Genomic DNA, 17094 nt, shown 5'->3' on the forward strand with positions numbered 1-17094 from the left:
CCCCCTGTAATGCAGGGATCTTTCGCCCAATGTCACGACTCCAAACTCTACCAACTGAGCCATCCCAGGTCCAAGGAGGAGAAGGCAATCAAAGGCTACTAGCCATGAAGACCACCATCTCTGAATTGCAGTTGCTGGGAATCACAGCACATAGGTCCTGCTAGTTTTGCTTCGCATTGGAGTTTATCTGGCTGCACAGGGGGAGAGCAGGATGCTAAGACCTAACTGCCGGGATCAGGCCCATGGCCCATGTAGTCTGGCATCCTGTTCTCACAGAGGTCAACAGGATAGATGCAGCCCGTGGCAAACCAGCGAGCAGCATTTCCTCTCCCGTCCTGCGGTTTCCAACAGTTGGAATTCTGCTGAACTTAGACGTGCCACCAGCCTGATTCGGCAGCCAGGTTCTTCTTGCGAAAGGAGGGTTTATTTATTTCAAAGGAAGGCCCAAGAAAGGGTTAACCTCCCCATGTGAAAAGGGTGGTGGTCCCTCCTTCCCACGACGCATCAGCAGCCTCTTCCTCCTCCTCCTCCTCCTCTGGGAGCCAAATGTAAAAGCGCGATGGGGCGGGGAGGATGCCGTCGGAGAGCCGTCGGAGCGAGGCCAAGAGCTGATGTCCAGCCTCTTCCCAGTTTGCATCGGTGACCCAGGCAACGAGATCGAGCCAAGGAGGCTGCTTTGCGCGCGGCTGCGGCTGGACAAAAAGGCTCGGGAGAGGACAGAGAGGGAGAGAGAAAATGCCACCGCGCTGCGCCGGCTGCTGGCCTCGACGGCCGTTTCCTCCTCCCGGGTACCGAAAGTAGCCACGAGGGGTGTTTGCCGGACAAGCAGTGTTTGCTTTTTATCTCCTGCATTTTTTTTTTTGGGGGGGGGGGAGAAAAAGCTTTTCGTCTTCTTTAAGGACCAAAGCACTCGACGGCGATGGCGGTGCAAGCGGCGGCGGTTCACCCGCACCACCATTTCATCCCGTTTTGCTTCCCCGGCGCCGCGGGGCTGGGGGATTTCGTCGACCTGGAAAAGAGCTACGAGGACGGGGGGACCCTCTTGCTAGGAGGCGGAGGAGCCGGAGTAGCAGGAGGGGGAGACCCCGGGGATTTCAAAGAAGCCACCCGGGACCTCCTGAGCTTCATCGACTCGGCTTGCAGCAACATCAAACTAGCCTTGGACAAGCCGGTGAAATCCAAGCGCAAAGTCAACCACCGGAAATATTTGCAGAAGCAGATCAAGCGCTGCACCGGCATGATTGGGGGAGCCCAGACGGCTGCTGCAACGCCCGGGAGCCAGGAGGCGTCTAATAATAATAACAACAGTAATAATAGTAATAATATGAGCTCCCAGCAGCAGCCACATCCTGCTAACAAGAGGACTCCGGCTGGGTCGGCGCATGGCGCGGCGTCGGCAATCGCCTCGCCCCCCGGCGGCGCCGCGGCGCACTGCAAAGCGCCCCAGAAGCGCGAAGCCAGCGCGCTGCAGAGCAAAAGCCTGGCGGCGCTCTTCGGCTCCGTGCGCCCGTCGGGCTTCGATCGCGCCGTTGGGGCCGCTTCGATCGCGCCGTCGGGAGAGAAGGAAGGCGGCCCGGGTCCCTCTGCCTCCACCGGCGGGAAGAAAGTGCCTCTCCGCAACCGCAACCTGCCCCTTTCCTTCTTCACCGAGCCGGCCGCGGCGAGCTCCGTTCCGAAAGACGCCGCGGGCCCCGTCCCGTCGGAGGAGCTCTTCGACCTGCTGGCCGTCCCCGACTACGGCGCCCTGCTACCTCCCGGCGAGCCGGAGCAGCCGGTCTTCCCCAGCAGCCGCCTGCAGCCGCCGGATCTGGGCTTGGAGGTGCCTCTCTACGAGCCCCTGCACCCGCTGCCCCACTTGCTCTTCTCCGACGCCCCCCTGCGGCCCCTCGCCGCCCTCTACGCCGCCCCTTCGGACCCGGCAGCGGCGCCCGAGAACAGCAGCGGCGCCGCGGCGGGGGCGCACGTCCCGGCCGCGGCCTTTGCGCCCTTCTTCCCCGAGTGCGCGCTCCCGCCTGCGCCGCCGGCCATGCCCTACGATTACGCCCCGGGGTACAGTAGGGGGGTTCCTGCTTATTCCAGCCTTTAGAGGGAGGGAGGTTGAGCTCTGAAAGAGAAGGGGGTTGGAAGGTTGTGGGGATTGGCAGATCCCCCAAATTTCGGAGGCACTGGCGCTTTTTTATTTTGGAGTTTAATGGATCCCATAGAAAATGCCTCCAATAAAGGGCGTCTGTTAAGGGCAGAAATGGCTCTGGAGAACTTCCAGTTCCTGCTTAATAGTCCCTGGGCAGATCTACACCTTAGCAGTAAAGGACATCAGGAGAGCTTTGTAGCAGGATCAGGCCAGGGCCCCCCCACCCAGTCCAACATTTTGTGGATGCCACCCAGATACCAGGGGGGAACTCAGTGCAGTGACCCCCTCCCAGCAGCTGGCATTTGGGAGGCATGCTGCCAACCCTGTGCATGTCTACTTGGAAGTAAGCCAAGGGTTCAGTGAGGCTTACTCCCAGGTAAGTGGTGCATAGGATTATAGTCTTTTGTTGTTATCCCCTCTTCCCTTGGGCATATGGAGGACTTACAGTGCAACCCTAGCTGTGTCTACTCAGAAGTAAGCGCTGTTGAATTCAGTGGGTCCACTCAGATTGTGATGTTCATTAGAAAGCAGCTCAGGGGGACCACAGAACGCCAGATATCTTTAACCCTTCCTTTCCCTCCCACGATTCTGATGAAAACCATCGCTGCCAGGGATTCTTTCACTGTGATTTCTGCATTGCAGGGGGTTGGACTAGATGCCCCTTGGGGTCCCTTCCAACTCTACCATGATATGATACTACTCTATGAGGGAGGAAAAATCCCCCCTAAGGCTAATTGGGGTGGGCGGGATTTTTTATCAGAATAACAGCCAGGGTGGGAAGGGTTAAACTCCCCCCCCCACTGCCGCCCTGCATGTTGTGGTCCCAATGACCCCCCCCAATGCCCCTATGATTTAATAAAACAAATCCCTGACATGCCTTTTAGCCATGTTAAGTTTGGCTCTCATTAAATTGGCATAGCAACCAATGTCTTTGTCCAAGGAGCCCCTGTGAGAGCGGAAGTCTGGGGAGGGATCCTAGCAAGGATTTGAAACTACATTTCCCAGGATCCTTTGGGTGGGATGCTATTAGGGTTGCCATATGTCCGGAACTCCCCAGACATGGTCGGAACACGGCAGTCAGTAATGGTGTCTGGGCAGAAAAGTTCAACAACTTTGCCAAAAAGAAACCACTTTTGTGTCCGGATTTTCACCCTAGAAACCATGGAAGTTCCATTGAGCACAAAAGCCTGTCTTGCCATACTTCTAACCGGCCTCTATATAGTTGTTGAGGATCACAAATTGAGGGAGAGTGCTTTCCTGCAGACATCTGGTTGGCCGACTCTTAGAGCAGGTCGCTGGACTAGATGGCAAGGCCTTGGTCGGATCCAGCAGGGCTCTCCTGCTCATACGATGGTTATGTTTTGACACAAGCACCATCAGGTTCATGGGTTGTTGATAGAGGCAGATGCATGTCAGTACTGAATAACGTTAGAGGTTGTTTGGTGCGTTAACATACATATCTTGCTTGTTGCCATATGGGGTCTGTTCTTAACTATCTCCTGATTGTCTTTGGTCAAAAGGTTTTTTTTTGGTGAGATTCTGAAATGAAAATGCCAATTGTACTTGTTTCCCCTGTTTATTATGCCTCTTGGTTTTCGCTCGTGTGAAATCCTGATTCCCAGCGTCTTGCATGTTTTAAAAGCTCCCTGCTAGCAGAAAGAAAGGTCTGTTGGCCAAAGGCCAAAACAGAAACCTGCAACTCACTTGAAAACCCACCCAAGAGTTTAAGGCTGTGGTTCTCTGCTCGGTTACCTGGGAGTAAGTCTTGATGAACTTACTTCTGCATAAACCTATGTAGGATTGGGGTGGCAGAACACCTGCTTGGCATGCAGAACGACCCAGGTTCAATCCGCAACATCTCCAGGTTGCACAGACCCCTGTCTCAAACGCTGGAGAGCTGCTGGCAGTCAGTGTAGACAATATTGACCTAGATGGACCAATGGTCTGACTCTGTATAAAGCAGCCTCTGGTGTCCAGCACATCTGATTTATAACATTCTTAGGCTCCCGGTGCTATTCAGGAATATGCAGAATACCTCCCCCCCTGAGCTGACTTGATTTCTACTTACTTAACTCTGAATATTTGGAGCGAGGGTGGTGGGGAAAAACCCAGGTTGCTTCCCACAGGCACACCTAACACATGGGTCTGCGTGAGAAAGGTGTGCACCCGTGTCGCATGTGGAAATGGTGCGCCACTTTTGCTGCATATTTGCAGTGTAGTTTGGAAGCCACTGTAGGGCCCAGCCGGCACTTCCACGTGGGACCCATATTTGTAGTGCCTTTGCTGGATGGGTGCTATAAATTGTACAGGTCTGTAGATGTGTGGAGGATGCTTTGCTCAAAGCGTTGACCAGCTCCAGATCCCTGGCGCATGGCCTGGTGTGTTTACAGATGCACGTCTCTCATCCACACTCAACTGGTTCATTGGGAGACAACATGGCGTACTCACGGAGAAACCCATTTGCCGTGTGAAGGAGGGCTATAAAACGCCACTCGTCTGGTCGCCTGCGGTCAGTTAAGGATTTCCTCCAGGCAACCAGGTTACGAAAGCTGCTTCTTTCCTGTTTTTGGTCACGGCTAACGTAGGTACGAGTGATCGGATGGGAAAGTAAGCATTTGGGATGGAAGCCTTTGTTGGTAACGTGGGAGATCTTTTTCTGAATCTCCTGACTTATTTTATTTTCCTTTCAAACGGGTGGGTAACCTGTGTGCCTCTACATGTTACTGAACTACAAGTCCCATGACTCTTGGCTGTTCTGGCAGGGGCTGATGGGAACTGTAGTTCAGCAATGCATGGGGAGGCACCGTTACCCATCTCTGGTTTAACCTAACTGCACCTGGATTTTCTTTTCCATGGGGGCCAACACTAACTGGGTTTGTGTGATTTTAGATTTTGGGGGAAAGACGCAGGGGAAAGAATGATAAACTCTTCCCACAAAACTGAAACCCCTCTCATCTCTATATTTGACATCTTAGATTCAGGCTGCACATGACCTAGAATAAAGCTGTAGAATTCTGGACAAGGACCAATTCAGAGTGCAGGGATGCAGGTGTGTGAAGTATTACAGTGGTACCTCTGGTTATGAACTCTTCTGGTGACGAACGCTTCAGGTCACGAGCTCTGCTAACCCAGAAGTAGCTGCTCCTGGTTGCGAACTTTGCCCCAGGGTGTGAATGGGAATGGCGCACCAGAGGTACACGCACATTGGGAGGCCCCATTAGCGAAAGCACGCCTCAAGATAAGAATGGTTTCAGCTCAAGAACAGACCTCCAGAACGAATTAAGTTCATAACCAGAGGTACCACTATTGGAAGTTCGCCATGCGAAACAAAACCACAATAAGCCCTCTCTGCATAGAGCAAACCAATACCTAAGAGCGAGGTTTAGATTCTTCCTTACCCTGATGTGCTGGTTTATTTCATTTGGGTGCTGTTCTTCCTTCCCCCACAAAGGTGCCCACCTATTCCCCCCCCCCCCCCCCCGGGGCCAGCTGAAGTGGTACCTTCCAGGATTTTACTACCTTATTCTGTCCTTAAAGTGTAGATTGGCTGTTATTGCTGTCATAAGGTGTGTATACACCAGGCCGTTTTTCATGCAGGTGGAATGCGCACGATTAGCTTTCCTCCTACAGCCTGTAAGAAAACGGTTCACATCTGAAGCAGCCATAATTCAGGTCTTCATTTTGAGTCAGAGATGACTCTGCCAGCTCCAGTTCCTTTGAACTATTCAGGTTGCTAATGACACTGCAAGCCCTCTGCCCACACCAGGTCCTTTAAGGGACATCAGTCTGCTAGGAACGCCTGGCATTGCGCTCCGTTGAAATGCATGGGACAGAAGTCCTTTTACAAAACGTGTTTCAGTGAGTACTTCCCTGTTGGATAGTGCCCAGTGTGGTTTACCTGGTGTCATGGGACTTGGCAAACGGAACTGGCCTTCACTGAAAAGACGACCAATAAGCCCAGTGTCTGTTATTTTTTCTGGCACAACGCTTCCCCCGCAAAAGAGAAATAAATGTACTCTTGTCGCATTGAGAGAATTGAGAATTATCTGGTCAGGGAGGATGCCCAAGGAACAGAATTAATTGCCAGCCGATGGATTGGCACACCAATGAATGAAATAGTGTTCATATGGATCTGAGGTGCTCTTAGTAGTGGCATGATGCATGGAATATGCTGGGAAAAGAATGGAGGTTAGTCTACCAGCCATTCCGTAAGCTGATCTTGCGGTATTCCGCTCCTCCTTCCCACGACAACCAGCAACTTTTTAAAAGAAATTTGCAAAGTCAAGGAGCAGATACGCTTGTGGGGCCCACCCCGCACCTGGGAGTGTGAGATGAGTTGGCAAAAGTGTCATCGAAGGAGAATTGGGCATAGGTCAAAAGGGCGGGCCATGTGGCAAGCGGGCATTAAAGAGGACCTTGGGGCGTGTCACACTTTGTGGATGACCCCTCCCTTGAAGTATCAGGTGCTGAGCGCTTCTGATGGGGCACTTAAGAGAACTCAGGAAACACATCTAACTAGGCGTGCACACCGAGTCCTATGCAACAATGACTGTCCTGGAGAGACAGAGAGAGGTGTCCTTGCAGTAAAAGATGCCTCTGGAAGATCAGCAGGGAACCAGGAATGTCCGTGTTGCCATGATGGGATGCTGCAATTCTCCTCTGCATCTCTTGTTAGATGCATCTACAGTGGTACCTTGGTTCTCAAACTTAATCCAGTCTGGAAGTCCATTCTAAAACCAAAGCGTTCCAAAAACAAGGCGCGCTTTCCCATAGAAAGTAATGCAGAACGGATTAATCCGTTCCAGGCTTTCAAAAACAACCCCTAAAACAGCAGTTTAACATGAATTTTACTATCTAACAAGACCACTGATCCACAAAATGAAAGCAATAATCAATGTGCTGCATTATAAAATAAATAAGACAGTATTGTAGATGATAAAAATCAAAATTATTTTTTTTTCTTACCTGCACTGATGATAGTCATTGTTTGGATGGGGGGCTTTTATCCATTTCCACAGTCACACAATCAATCAGTCAATCAATCAATAGCTGAACTGGGTTCCACACACTCACAGAAACAAATTAATTGGAAAAGCCTCAAAAATAAAAAATGCAAAATAAATAGCAAAAACAAAAGCGCCAAACTTAATCCGTTCTGGTAGTCTGTTTGAAAACCACGGCACAGCTTCTGATTGGTGCAAGTGCCCCGGAAACAGTAGCCGACAGCCCGATTGGACGTTTGGCTTCTGAAAAATGTTCGAAAACTGGAACACTTCTGGGTTTTCAGCGTTTGAGAACCAAGGTACCAATGTACCGTACATGGCATCTCCAATGGTACTGGGTAAATGTTGCTTTTACTGGTTGGGGGAAAAATACAACCATATCCAAGAGTGGCTAAATTAGGACACCGACTTTACACCTCCTTAATCCTGATGACATTTCTGTGCATTTTGAAACATATTTAATTCATTTGGGCATTATTTTTTACTGAATGTGAGAAGTCCCTGGTTATATTTTTCCTTAGGGGGCAGTGTTTGTTCTAACTCCTAGTCCAGTGATCAATTGCTAGATGTGTCTGACGTTAGCCTGTTATGACGAGGGCTGTTCTTTCGACGGCAGCCATGACTAATTGTATGTGACTTTCCGATTTTGCAAGTAACTCTCTTTTCATCCCTGAATTTCGCCGGACCTTTCAATGCGAATCCTTTCTTCTAATTTAAAGAAACAACATCTACTCACACCTATTGCTACTAAAACGTGGGCCATGAGCCTCAGGCAGGGTTGCTCTTGAGTAGACCCTTTAGCGCACACTGCCCTAAACACGCTTCCTAGGGAGTGATATCTGCAGGGCTTAAGTACGACCTACTCCTGAGCATACCTGTTTAGGCTCGTCCTGTTAACAACGTATCGGAAGATACTGCAAACAGTAATACCAAGACAAGTGAATGTCTTGCTCTGCGCAGCAAGACAAAAGCAAGCTTGGACCATCTATGTCAATGGCAACGCGCATGGAAGTCGTCAGACTGCTTTCACGGACTTTCCAAGGCAGTAAAAGCAAATGTCGTTGTGTTCTCTTGCGTGCAGAATATAATTTGACGATTAAGTTATGTTCATTAAAGTCTATGAGATGTCATAAAACTTACATGGCGCACAGTGCTTGAGAGATGGACGGCTGTATTGAGCAATATGGTTTGAATTCTTCCTCGGGATATTTTTGTTTGGATACAGAATAAGAGGAAAAACCATCCTTATTCCCTCTTTCCATACAGTCCATAGTTTTATAAATCTCTTCTATGGTTTGTTTTTTATTTGTTGATCTTTCTCTTCCACCTAGACTAAGAAGGTCCAAATCATTCTAGGTTTCACAGCCTAGTTGTTGCCACTGAAAAAAAATCTGCTCTTGAGTGTGACAGAACCCAGGAGCAAGTTCTTAGTCCATATTAAATTTAATTAATTATTATAATAATTTATTATTTATACCCCGCCTATCTGGCTGGGTTTCCCCAGCCACTCTGGGCAGCTTCCAACAGAATATTAAAAGAATATTAAACATTAAAAGCCTTCAGATGTCTTCTAATGTAATGTAATTATTTATATACCACCCTATACGCAGAGGTCTCAGAACAAAATCAAAATATAAAACCACAAAATATCTAATCAATATATCATATTTACGCAGTTCCTCCAGGGTTCTAGATTGGGTAGAATGGAACTTGTGGATCTGTAGATGATGTTGAACACCCCATCATCTCAGATAATTGATCATGCTGGCTGAGGTTGATAAGAGTTGGGAATCCAACATCTGGGCAGCCATAGGTTTTCCATCCCTGTTCTAGATGCTTTGGTGAAGTTAAACCAATATTTGATCATTTCCAGATTCAGCAGTGCCATCTAGTGGGGCTGAAAGGCTCTTTGATATTGAGGGTTTTATAGAGGAGGAATGACCTCTGGGAAGAATGCAGAGAGAAGAAACGCCGTGTTGTGTCAGCACAACCAGACACCTTCATCTACCCCAGCTGCAACAAAACATGTCCCTCACGTATAGGTCTCTACAGCCACAGCAGGTGCCGTGATCTTCTAATAGCTTGACTCGCCTCCAAAGGCACACTCCTCTGTTGTCTTCTGAGACAGGCGGATGCCAACACATTGTATGTTTCTGCCCAAATTTTCTGCCCAAATTCAGCAACAATGATCTGAGACCAAGCAAAATGACAGAGATCTCTGGATCGCCCATCTCAGTTGTCCTCTCGTTTGGTTAAAATGTGACCGTGTGTACTAAAGGTAAAGTAAAGGGACCCCTGACCATTAGGTCCAGTCGTGGCTGACTCTGGGGTTGCAGCGCTCATCTTGCTTTGTTGGCCGAGGGAGCTGGCGTACAGCTTCTGGGTCATGTGGCCAGCATGACTAAGCCGCTTCTGGCGAACCAGAGCAGCGCATGGAAACGCCGTTTACCTTCCCGCCAGAGTGGTGCCTATTTATCTACTTGCACTTTGATGTGCTTTCAAACTGCTAGACGGGCAGGAGCTGGGACCGAACAACGGGAGCTCACCCCGTCACGAGGATTTGAACCGCCAACGTTCTGATTGGCAAGTCCTAGACTCTGTGGTTTAACCCACAGCACCACTCGCATCCCACCGTGTGTAGTAGGTACCCTCTAATTACAGCTTTGGGAGAAGAGGTTTTCATTGGCAAAATGGCAATGGGGATAAGGGAGCTTTCAACTTCCTCTCTTTAACTTCTCTCTCCCCCACATAAGAAGATCCCTGATGGGTCAGACCATCAGCTGGCCCAGCATCCTATTCTTACAGTGGCCAACCACATGCAGCCAAGGGGCCACACTAGCCATTTGAAGGCACACTACCTCTGCCAGTGGATTTGTTGCAACTGGTAGCCATCAGTAAAGGCAAAGGGACCCCTGACCATTAGGTCCAGTTGTGACTGACTCGGGGGTTGCGGCGCTCATCTCGCTTTATTGGCCAAGGGAGCCGGCGTACAGCTTCCGGGTCATGTGGCCAGCAGGACTAAGCCGCTTCTGGCGAACCAGAGCAGCGCATGGAAACACCATTTACCTTCCCACTGGAGCGCTACCTATTTATCTACTTGCACTTTGACGTGCTTTCGAACTGCTAGGTTGGCAGGAGCAGGGCCTGAGCAATGGGAACTCACCCCGCCGCGGGGATTCGAACCGCCGAACTTCTGATTGGCAAGTCCTAGGCTCTGTGGTTTAACCCACAGCGCCACCCACGTCCCTGTAGCTATCAGTAAAGGCAAAGGGACCCCTGACCATTAGGTCCAGTTGTGACCGACTCTGGGGTTGTGGCGTTCATCTCGCTTTATTGGCCGAGGGAGCCAGCGTACAGCTTCCGGGTCATGTGGCCAGCATGACTAAGCCACTTCTGGCTAACCAGAGCAGCGCACATAAACGCCGTTTACCTTCCCACCAGAGCGGTACCTATTTATCTACTTGCACTTGACGTGCTTTCGAACTGCTAGGTTGGCAGGAGCAGGGACCGAGCAACGGGAGCTCACCCCGTCACAGGGATTCGAACTACTGACCTTCTGATCAGTGCCACCCGCGTCCCTGTAGCCATCAGTAGCTCTCCACAAATCCACAATCCTCTGTTCAAGCCATCTGAGTTGGTGGCTATCGCTGCCTCTTGTGCTGGCAAATTGCATAGTTCACACACTTTGAAGCAGCAAGGCAGCTTTTTAAAATTTATTTTAAAGACACATGAAATGACACCGGGTTTATCACCTAGTTTGGTCCCCAGAATAGAGGAGCAGCAATGCCTCTGAATACATGCTCAGCTCAGGGTTTTGTTTTCTGTACCAAACCCTTTTGCATGAAAATGGACGGTTGTTTTTCCATCCCAAAGCTTTCCATATTCCTGAAATCCAATTTTGGGAAGTGGCAGCTATGGCGGGGGCTTTTCATTGTTGCTTTACAGTTTGAAGACAGAACCCAGTCCTTCCAGCTTCTCAGAATATCTTCCTGTTCAGGCTTTGCCATGAAACGATTGGCTGTTTTTCAGTACAATGGAAGGGAGCCATACGCCCCACAGCCGTATGAACCTACCCATACCCTGCCCTTGTCTTCTGAGGCCCTTCTCTATGTCCCCCACCCTAGGGAAGTTCAGAGGGTGGCAACATGGACCTGGCGGGGCAGGAGTCCATAGATGGGCTTCAGGGGGGTCTGTAAACCAGGCACAAAATGATTCACCTTGCCCCCCTTCAATTTCCTTCCTGTTCCTTTGAAAATGATTGGGGGGGGGGGGGAGAAGTTGGATGTTTGAAGGTTCAGGACAGATAAAAAGAAAGAAAAAAGAAAGCACTTCATACACTACAGAATTAAACCATGGAACTTGTTCCCACAGGAGACAGTGATAGTCACAAACTCAAGTAGCTTTGATAGGGGAGGAGACAAATTCATGGAAGGGAGGGAGATCAGGGACTACTAACCATTTGCATCTAAAGCACTGAGCCTCTTGGGCTGGCTGATCAGAAAGCTGCCGGTTCGAATCCCTGCAATGGGGTGAGCTCCCATTGTTCTGTCCCAGCTCCTGCTAACCTAGCAGTTCAAAAGCACACCAGCGCAAGTAGATAAATAGGCACTGCTCTGGGGGGAAGGTAAATGGGGTTTTTGTGTGCTCTAGTTTCTGTCACGGTGTCCCATTGCACCAGAAGCGGTTTAGTCCTGCTGGCCACATGACCCGGAAAGCTGTCTGTGGACAAACTCTGGCTCCCTCGGCCTGAAAGGTATATGAGCGCCACAACCCCATAGTCACATCTGACTGGACTTAACCATCCAGGGGTCCTTTACCTACCCTTAGCCTTGATTGAAATAAACAGGATTTTTTTCTGACTGATCTTGCTTTCAGTAACTTAGTTCAGCATTCATGAGCACTAGACACATTGGTTTCTAAATGAAACATGGGATTTTAAGGAGTCTGGTGGATCCCCTGACATATACTCTTTTAATGTTTAGTAGGTTATTGTATTTTGGTGTTCTGTTGGAAGCCGCGCAGAGTGGCTGGGAAAACCCAGCCAGATGGGCGGGGTGAAAATAATAAATTATTATTATTATTATTATTATTATTATTATTATTATTATTATTAACCAAAATTGTGCACCATCTGTATAGGAGTAATCGTGACCATGCATTAAATGTTACTAATTAAGCTAATCTAATACTCCCCTGACTACATGAAAATGAAAAGTTTGAGAGTTACATCAAAAGTATTAAAATTTTGTGGAGGCAGAATTGGATGGATGGTATTCTCCCCTGTTTGCTCCAGCTAGGGCAACAAATCAATAATGAGCGCCGCAACCCCATAATCGCCTTTGACTGGACGTAACCGTCCAGGGGTCCAGTTCTGGGCACCACAGTTCAAGAAGGACACTGACAAACTGGAACGTGTCCAGAGGAGGGCAACCAAAATGGTCAAAGGCCTGGAAACGATGCCTTATGAGGAACGGCTAAGGGAGCTGGGCATGTTTAGCCTGGAGAAGAGGAGGTTAAGGGGTGATATGATAGCCATGTTCAAAGATATAAAAGGATGTCACATAGAGGAGGGAGAAAGGTTGTTTTCTGCTGCTCCAGAGAAGCGGACATGGAGCAATGGATCCAAACTACAAGAAAGAAGATTCCACCTAAACATTAGGAAGAACTTCCTGGCAGTAAGAGCTGTTCGACAGTGGAATTTGCTGCCAAGGAGTGTGGTGGAGTCTCCTTCTTTGGAGGTCTTTAAGCAGAGGCTTGACAACCATATGTCAGGAGTGCTCTGATGGTGTTTCCTGCTTGGCAGGGGGTTGGACTCGATGGCCCTTGTGGTCTCTATGATTCTATGATTCTATGACCTTTTTACCTTTCTCTGCTTACATGGTTGGAGGCAGCAATTATCCGAGTACCAGTTGCTGGGAAAGGGGAGAAGGATCTTGTGCTCAAATCTTGATTGGAGGCTTCCTGTTGGGGCAATTTGGCTCAACACTGAGAGCAGGATGCTGGACCAGATGGGCCACTGGCCTGATCCAGCACGCTCTTCTTATGTGCTTATGAGAAGGGTGGTGGTGTGGGCAGGAGAGTTCGGAAGGCTGGCGAAACCAGAGCAGCGCACGGAAACGCTGTTTACCTTCCCGCCGGAGCGGTACCTATTTATCTACTTGCACTTTGACATGCTTTCGAACTGCTAGATGGGCAGGAGCAGGGACCAAACAATGGGAGCTCACCCCGTTGCGGGGATTCGAACCACCGACCTTCTGATTGGCAAGCCCTAGGCTCTGTGGTTTAGACCACAGCACCACCCACGTCCCAGTAAAAGGTTCTTAGGAGGTAAGTAAGAAGTTGGCTCTATACTGCCCTCCTCCCTGTTGCCATCCCATTTAACATCCTCTTCCCCTGTGTGTTTTCTCGTAATCTCTCCAGTGGGTGAGCCAAAGCAGGCCATTAATTAGCCATTTTATCAAGATTCCGTTTCCCGGACGGAAAGGTCAGTGGTCTTATGAAGTGCTTGCGAAAACAAAAGCCAGAGAACAGCAACAAAGCGTGGGATTAAGACAAGCCCTTGAATGGGTCGCCTTCCAAGGACAGCATGAAAGGGAACATCCTGAGCTTGGAAGGATGATCGGTCCTTACAAATGAAAATGAAAATAAATAAAATGGGCATCTAGGGCCATGCGGTTCACTTAAAACCAGTGGCACAAGCTGTTTCCCTCCTTTAGACGTTGTTTTTGTAGGATCGAAAGAGTGACTCAAATCCACCTTCCTGGATCAGAGTGAGGCTTGTTTGTGTCATTTCACGCGATGCAAGGGAAGGGGGTACATCAAGTATAAAATCAATTCCAGGTTAAAAAATATCCCATTAAAACAACACAAAATCAATCAGTATAGTAAGTCATTCTCTTTAGTATAGTAGCTTGACACATCACAACCCCTCATAATTCAAAGTCTAGTTAAAGGGGTAAGATTATTTTAGATGGCACTGAAAACTAACTATAGTCATACCTCGGGTTACAGATGCTTCCGGTTGCGTTTTTTCGGGTTATGGACCCGCCAAAACCCAGAAGTACTGGAACGGGTTACTTTCGGGTTTTGGGGGTTGTGCATGAGCAGAATCGCAGAATCACAACCCGTGCGTGCGCAAGACGTGCCACTGTGGGTTGTGAATGCTGCGGGGTGTGAACGTGCCTTCCGTATGGATCATGTTCGCAACCCGAGCATCTACTGTACTGCGGAGCCAGACAGATTCCAAAGACAGGGAGCCACCACTGGGAAGTCCCTGTAGAAATATGACCCTCACTTGGCAATGAACTAACGAATACATCCTTTGCAGATCTTCATGCCGCAGCAGGTTTACTTGGGGCGAGGTGCTCTTTCAGGTGATACGGAAGGGGGGGGCATGTCTTCTTCACCTTCTTCTTCGCTACAATATATCAATTTATTTCCAATTGTCAATGTCAAAAGCGACTAAAATCTATAAAATTCATAGAAAATCAACGTGCCAATTTGCTCAATTTCTCTAGGACTCCATCACACCTCCCCTGTCCTCCATAATCCCTCAAGCAAGGTGTCAAGACCCTAATCCTGTCAAATCGCTCTGATCAGCCTTTCCTCCAGGCAATGTCAGGTGGCAGACTATGCATATTTGGGACCATTGTCTTCTCATCCCCGGTACTCAGGAAGTGTTTATCTGTGCATATCTCCGACTCTGCATATTCCCCCCTCCCTCCTCCATATGTTAATCTGTGTAACCCAACCTCCCTTTAATATATTCATGATGTAATCCGTGTAACCAAACCTCTCTTTAATGTATTCATGACATGTTTTGCACTGTATTCTGGGACATGGAGGGAGTTTCAAAAACTCATGTCACCCCTTTCTCGCTGTTCAATCTCATCTTGAACCTGTTGCGCAATAAACTTGGATCTTCTGTAGTTTGCTCCTGTGCCCAGCTGAGCTCATTTTCTTCCGCAGGGACCCGCGGACACTTAGTCCGATGAGCTGGGTGGCAGAGTAGCCCCGCACCCAGATTTTAGCCATAACACAGGTAACTGGATCCTAAGTCATTTACGGTTGTAAAAGCAGGTATGGCGGCCGGCGCGGGCTCTTCAGAACTGGTTTTATATGGATTCAGCAAGTCAATATTCACGCTGCAGCATTCCACACCAGCTTCCAAACCACTTTCATGTAAGGCTGGGTCTGCGAGAGGAATCTGGCAGCAAAATCTGGGGCCTGCTTTTTCTTTTTAAGTGTTCCACTTTGGAATGAGCTCACCCAGTGTAAAGAGGCTTCAAGGCAGCATTAGCCATACCCAGATTACACCATCACCCTGCCTCCAGGCCTGAAAATAATACCAGAGAGGCCCATCAGACAAGTAGTTTAGGGAGGTTTTTTTTTAAAAAAAGTTTGATGTTTTATTATGCTTTTAATTCCGTTGGGAGCCACCTGGAGTGGCTGGGGAAACCAAGCCAGATGGGCAGGGTATAAATAAATTATCATTATTATTATTATTATTATTATTATTATTATTATTATTATTATTATTACCTGAAGACCCAGGGTGCTGGGGAGCATAGCATGCCACCATACATTGGCAGTGTGTCCAGGGTACTCTGTTCCGTGGGAAATTCAGTCCCTATAGTTCCCACGTCCCCTGAATGCCATGACACTCAAGGCAGCATCCTCAATGCTCAAGGCACTCAGTGTGCGAATTGGGCCCTTTCTCCACCATCTCCTCAGGCCTCCTAAGGCAGTCTCCTTCAAAACTGGGTGGCCGGATGTTGTTGGATTACATCTCTCATCACCCTTGATCGTTGGCTCAGCTAGGAGGGTGAAATATTCTAGAGTCCTGCAACGATTTCATGCTCTTTATTGCACCTTGTGAAACAGTGATTGAATTTCCCCCCCAAACCTCAGGCTTTTATATACAGTGGACGCTCGGGTTGCGAACATGATCCGTGCAGGATGCACATTCGCAACCCGCAGTGTCCACAACTCGCAGTGGTGCATCTGCGCACGTGCGGGTTGAGATTCGGCGCTTCTGCACATGCGCAAAGCGTGATTTAGCACTTCTACACATGTGCGACTGCCGAAACCTGGAAGCAACCTGTTCCAGCACTTCCGGGTTTCGGTGGTCTGTAACCTGAAAAAACACAACCTGGAGTGTCTGTAACCTGAGGTATGACTGTACATTATTTACACAATGAGTCCTGTCTGATTGGCTGATTCTGCTTCCCTCCTGGAGCCTGATTGGGCCGCTGCTGCAAGCCAACCAGTTGTTGCATTCTAGGATCCTACTTGCCTATTGTTCTAGGATCCAAGCTTAGTACATAACAGTGGGGATGATGGGAGTTGTAGTCCCGTAACATCCATGGACCCACTTGATGCCTGGAACACCCAATGCTTGACTCTTATTCTTGTCGCACGGCTTATCAGCTTCCTTTCCACGCACTCCATTGCAGCGCTGCTCCCATTCACTTCCGTGGGGCTTGAATGGGAGAACTTCCTGGTTTTAGAACCATCTCTATCAATTCAGGTGCCAAATCAATTATGTCAATATGGTTCCTGGCAGTTCCCTAGCTGGGCTTTTGATGCAGGCTGCCGCACGGTTTCTAATAAGCCAAGGGAAAGGAAGGAAGGGGCAGTCCAAAGACTGGGTTGTCAGTTCACTGTGGATGGATACAACACACACACACATATCAAACATGCAGTCCTGCTCTGCAGAACTCACTTTTGAGTAAATAAAACTTTGAATAGAACACCTTCAGGAATGCCTAGGGACAAAGTCCTTTGGTGCCACCATGTGGCTACATCTGAAAATTACAGCGCACTTTATTTTCAGTTCCAGCTTTAAATAATAACAATTCATTCAATGTGAGGTTTTAATACTTGAACTGCATGTTATGAAGAAGGCAAATGGCAGCCCCTGGACGAGTCCTGCTTCCCCTGAGTTCAATCTACTAGTGT

At 48.8% G+C, this 17094-nt stretch overlaps 1 protein-coding gene across 1 annotated transcript; it reads left to right on the forward strand.

The window, feature by feature from the left end:
• The first annotated feature begins 173 nt into the window (after positions 1–173).
• On the forward strand, positions 174–7245 carry FAM181B (family with sequence similarity 181 member B). Its single transcript, XM_083734896.1, has one exon. The coding sequence runs from the start codon at positions 920–922 to the stop codon at positions 2084–2086; it is 1167 nt and encodes a 388-aa protein (XP_083591022.1). The 5' UTR covers positions 174–919; the 3' UTR covers positions 2087–7245.
• Positions 7246–17094: the final 9849 nt, after the last annotated feature.

The sequence above is a fragment of the Podarcis gaigeae genome (genome assembly GCF_964106915.1).
Source record: "Podarcis gaigeae genome assembly, chromosome: 4".
Classification (NCBI taxonomy): domain Eukaryota; kingdom Metazoa; phylum Chordata; class Lepidosauria; order Squamata; family Lacertidae; genus Podarcis; species Podarcis gaigeae.

Coding starts and splice junctions, on each gene's coding strand:
- FAM181B (XM_083734896.1), top strand. CDS start 920: ATGGCGGTGCAAGCGGCGGCGGTTCACCCGCACCACCATTTCATCCCG.